We start from the raw sequence: 5,400 nt of genomic DNA on the forward strand, positions 1-5,400 counted from the left end.
GATTCAGCTCCGGTTTGGTATAGGTTTAGTTCGGTATTGGGGGGGGGGCGGGTTGTGGTTGTGTTGTGGTTGTGAGTGTATAGGAACACTGTGTTGTCTCAGTCGGTCTGTTAGTATTGGACGGATGAGTTGTTTACTGGAGTAGTGGTGGTCCGTTCATAGTTACCACCATTACTACTACCACCAACACTGCCACTACCAATACCACTAACCACTACCGGTAACCACCACCACTACTACTAGCACCACCACTACTACCACCACAACTACCACCAACCACCACCAACCACCACCACTACTACCACCACCACTACCAACCACCACTACCAACCACCACCACCACCAACCACCACCACCACCAACAGCCACCACCAACCACCACCACCACAACCACCACCAACCACCACAACCACCACCACTACCAACCACCACCACCACCAACCACCACCAACAGCCACCACCACTACCACCAGCCACCACCACCAACCACCACCACTACCACCAACAGCCACCACCAACCACCACCAACCACCAGCCACCACCACCAACCACCACCACCAACCACCACCACTCCAGCCACACTGAACAACCCCAGCCACCACCCCACAAGTACCAACACAACCCACCAGAGGGAACATGAGCCACTGGGGCACCATAAGTGTGAGAGGTTCACCGTCAGGATCTTCTCCGTCGCCTGAGAGCCACATCTCCGTCGCCTGAGAGCCACATCTCCGTCGCCTGAGAGCCACATCTCCGTCGCCTGAGAGCCACATCTCCGTCGCCTGAGAGCCACATCTCCGTCGCCTGAGAGCCACATCTCCGTCGCCTGAGAGCCACATCTCCGTCGCCTGGGAGCCACATCTCCGTCGCCTGAGAGCCACATCTCTACAAGTTCCATATTCTTCTCACCCATCCATATACTCGCCACAGGCTCAGTGTCATACAGTCTGGTTATCACCTTCACCTTTGGTTGTTTCACCAGAGTTTCTTTCACCCTATGCCCCTGTTACCTAGCAGTAAAATAGGTACCTGGGTGTTAGTCAGCTGTCACGGGCTGCTTCCTGGGGGTGGAGGCCTGGTCGAGGACCGGGCCGCGGGGACACAAAAAAAAGCCCCGAAATCATCTCAAGATAACCTCAAGATAACGTGATTAATGAACCTTGTGGTAGTCGGCAATTCCCCTTTTCCATCTCTCTTTCTCTCTCACCCATTTCATCCATCTTTTCAAGCACATAACAGCTACATAAAGTAGAAATCAATTAAACCCAAAAGGCTAAAACTCTCGAATTTGAAGTACTCTCCAGTACAGACTATTAATATTACGAGTACTTCAATGTCTTAAACACACAATGTCCTTCCTATAATGGAGATTTATGCCTCCGCTTAGCTACAGCGGACACTAGCTATGTAGACAATGCTAAAGATATAACCTTCCTGATACATAAGATAAGACTGCTAGAGTGAATGCTGAGAGCCACAGTCTATGATATACGCTTCTATATAACCGATCTTCTCAATATCAACAAACGCATTTAATCGAAAAACATTTCTCTTCCTCCACGACAGAAATCGTTGAGAAATTTGTGATAAAAAGTGACAAAAACTTGCTCACTAACGAACAAAACGGAAATCAAACTCCCAAAGTGCAAAAATACCTGAGTCTCCCTCGGCAAAAGAAGGAAAACCTAGATACCGTACCAAAGAAAACGGGGTTGTGGTTATGCGTATGCTTTTGGGAGCTTGTATTGCAGGAGGGACTTAAGTGTTGCCTGAGTGTGTTGCGGGCGGGCGTGGGGGGGTAGGGAGGTGTGTTGATGGTGGTTAAGTGCCACTTGAGGGCGAGTTAAGTGCGTGTCGCACCCTGACAAGAGGCGGAAACTGAGTGTATTGCTTGTGGGTTTTAACTGTGTACCGGTGTGGCTTACAGGTACACAGGTACCTTAACCTGTGGCGCTTATAGGTACACAGGTACCTTAACCTGTGGCGCTTATAGGTACACAGGTACCTTAACCTGTGTTGCTCATAGGTACACAGGTACCTTAGCCTGTGTTTCTCACAGGTACACAGGTACCTTAACCTGTGACGCTCACAGGTACACAGGTACCTTAACCTGTGTTGCTCACAGGTACACAGGTACCTTAACCCAGTTGCATGCTGTTGCGCGCGCCCACCCACACCAAGTCTCTTGATCATAGCTCCTCCTCCACTACAAGGCATATGATAACGCCCACATCAGCCCTCACGCCCACGACAGCCCTCAGAGCCTCCCTCACGCCCACGACAGCCCTCAGAGCCGCCCTCACGCCCACGACAGCCCTCAGAGCCTCCCTCACGCCCACGACAGCCCTCAGAGTCTCCCTCACGCCCACAGCCGCCATCAAACTGAGGAACATGGGTATGGCTTTACTGACAGGAGGAACAGGAACTTCACGATCCTTCTGCCTCATCTTCTTCCTCGTATTCCTTACAGGTAAGTGTTAAATTCCAACTTATCATCTTCTACACAAGTTCTCTCTCATTTGAGAAACATTTCACTCATTTTGCAGTTACCTAGCAGTAAAATAGGTACCTGGGAGTTAGTCAGCTGTCACGGGCTGCTTCCTGGTGGGGGGTGGTGGAGGCCTGGTCGAGGACCGGCCCGCGGGGACACTTAAAAGCCCCGAAATCATCTCAAGATAACCTCAAGATAACCTCATTTCGCTTAACTGTTCCTATTTTAGCTTCAGGTAAATTGGTTTTCACTCATTTCTCCTGTTTTTTTGACTAGTCTCATCCTAATTCCACATCATTTGATGCTTACAACTCAAGGCGCTCAGTCCTCTGCTTTCACCCCTCATCTCAATGGACACCTCACTTTCACCTCACTTGAGGGGGGAAAGTGAGATGAGTCAATATATGAGGTTGATAGTGAGGCTGATATAGTGAAGTCACTATATTGATATCTTAAATATTATTTGATATATTGAACCAGGTTTAATTCTCTTTACTATTCTTCATTATTTGTAATTATTATTGTGTTCTTACATATAGGCCATATATATATATATATATATATATATATATATATATATATATATATATATATATATATATATATATATATAAATACATAACAATATATGGGATTAATGTAGATCATATATAACATATATGAATACATAGGACAGTATTATATAGTATGTATACATAGTAGGAAGTGCTATGAAAAACCCACGATGTATAACACTGTATCAAGACCGGCCCTATACATGTATGGCGATTTAAACTGTCTATTTCTAATGTATTTTTTTTATTGAATTGTATACTGCATTCTCTGATAATTTATGAGATACAGCAGAATAGGATGAAGGATCCAGGATGGTAAACAAAAGGATTATTGGAGGATAAATAGGATTATAGAAGGTAAACAGAGTTATAGAGGATAACTTAGGGTTATGGAGGATAACTTAGAGTTATGGAGGATAACTTAGATTTATGGAGGATAACTTAGAGTTATGGAGGATAACTTAGAGTTATGGAGGATAACTTAGAGTTATGGAGGATAACTTAGGGTTATGGAGGATAACTTAGATTTATGGAGGATAACTTAGGGTTATGGAGGATAACTTAGAGTTATAGAGGATAACTTAGAGTTATGGAGGATAACTTAGAGTTATAGAGGATAACTTAGAGTTATGGAGGATAACTTAGAGTTATAGAGGATAACTTAGAGTTATGGAGGATAACTTAGAGTTATAGAGGATAACTTAGAGTTATGGAGGATAACTTAGATTTATGGAGGATAACTTAGAGTTATAGAGGATAACTTAGAGTTATGGAGGATAACTTAGGGTTACAGAGGGATAAACAGAAGGATTATTGTGGTAATTATAGGATTATGAAAGGGGGGGGGAGGGGGACTATCAGGGGAAAACGCCAAGCCATTACCACTATATAGCACTGGAAAGGGGTCAGGATAAGGATTTGGGATGGGGATTGGTGGATTAGGATCAGATCCACTACTGATCCTCCCCCATGCAGGATGCAACCCCACAACAGTTCCCTTAGTCCCACGTACCATATTTACTACTAGGTGAACAGAAGCATCAAGGTGAAAGAAACTCTGCCCATTTGTTTCCGCCTCCACCGGGGATCGGTGGAGGCGCAAACATACCCCACTCTCACCTCTCCCCCTTACCTCTGACCTCTTACCCATTGTCACCTCTCCCCCTTACCTCTGACCTCTTACCCATTGTCACCTCTCCCCCTTGCCTCTGACCTCTTACCCCTTGTCACCTCTCCCCCTTGCCTCTGACCTCTTACCCATTGTCACCTCTCCCCCTTGCCTCTGACCTCTTACCCATTGTCACCTCTCCCCCTTGCCTCTGACCTCTTACCCATTGTCACCTCTACCCTTACCTCTGACCTCTTACCCCTTGTCACCTCTCCCCCTTACCTCTGACCTCTTACCCATTGTCACCTCTCCCCCTTGCCTCTGACCTCTTACCCATTGTCACCTCTCCCCCTTACCTCTGACCTCTTACCCATTGTCACCTCTCCCCCTTACCTCTGACCTCTTACCCATTGTCACCTCTCCCCCTTACCTCTGACCTCTTACCCATTGTCACCTCTCCCCCTTACCTCTGACCTCTTACCCCTTGTCACCTCTCCCCCTTACCTCTGACCTCTTACCCCTTGTCACCTCTCCCCCTTACCTCTGACCTCTTACCCATTATCTCCTATACTTTTACCTACACTCCCTAATCTCTCACTCTTGCATGTTTCTTGACGATGATAAGGAAAAATATGAAGTTTATATTGCGTCCTTAAAGGCTGCTGGCTAGGAGAGAGGGAGAGAGAGGGGGAGAGAGGGAGAGAGGGAGAGAGGAAGGGAGAGGGAGGGAGGGAGAGGGAGAGAGAGGGGGGGAGGGAGAGGGAGAGAGGGAGGGAGGAGTCCTCAGGGAGCTGTAGTACCATAAACTGACCACACGGGCGGGGTGAGAGGAGGGAGAAGAAAGGAAGAGTGAGAGGTAGAGAGAGAGAGAGAGAGAGAGAGAGAGAGAGAGAGAGAGGGAGAGAGCTCTAAGTGCCAGAGGGGAGAGGGAGGGGGTGAGACACCCTTGCCATAACAAGGGTCAACATTACCACAGAAAGATTAACACCTTGGGACCAGCCACGTGGATGACCTCTGGTTAGGTTGTTAGGAGATGACTCACTCTGTCTCTGTCTCTGTCTCTGTCTCTCTCTGTCTCTGTCTCTGTCTCTGTCTCTGTCTCTGTCTCTGTCTCTCTCTCTCTCTCTCTCTCTCTCTGTCTGTCTCTGTCTCTCTCTCTCTCTGTCTCTGTCTCTGTCTCTGTCTCTCTCTCTCTGTGTCTCTGTCTCTGTCTCTCTCTCTGTTCCTCTCTCTCTCTCTCTCTGTCC

General features: G+C 47.3%; 1 protein-coding gene across 1 annotated transcript in view; it reads left to right on the forward strand.

The window, feature by feature from the left end:
- The window catches only part of LOC123758257 (protein amalgam), a gene marked incomplete in the record, with an annotated part of 95,084 nt that overhangs the window by 62,698 nt on the left and 26,986 nt on the right, over positions 1-5,400 (forward strand). Inside the window, 1 exon segment of the mRNA XM_069322516.1 lies at positions 1,567-2,470. Coding sequence (XP_069178617.1) covers positions 2,152-2,470 — 319 coding nt within the window.

The sequence above is a fragment of the Procambarus clarkii genome, chromosome 11, assembly GCF_040958095.1.
Source record: "Procambarus clarkii isolate CNS0578487 chromosome 11, FALCON_Pclarkii_2.0, whole genome shotgun sequence".
NCBI lineage: Eukaryota > Metazoa > Arthropoda > Malacostraca > Decapoda > Cambaridae > Procambarus > Procambarus clarkii.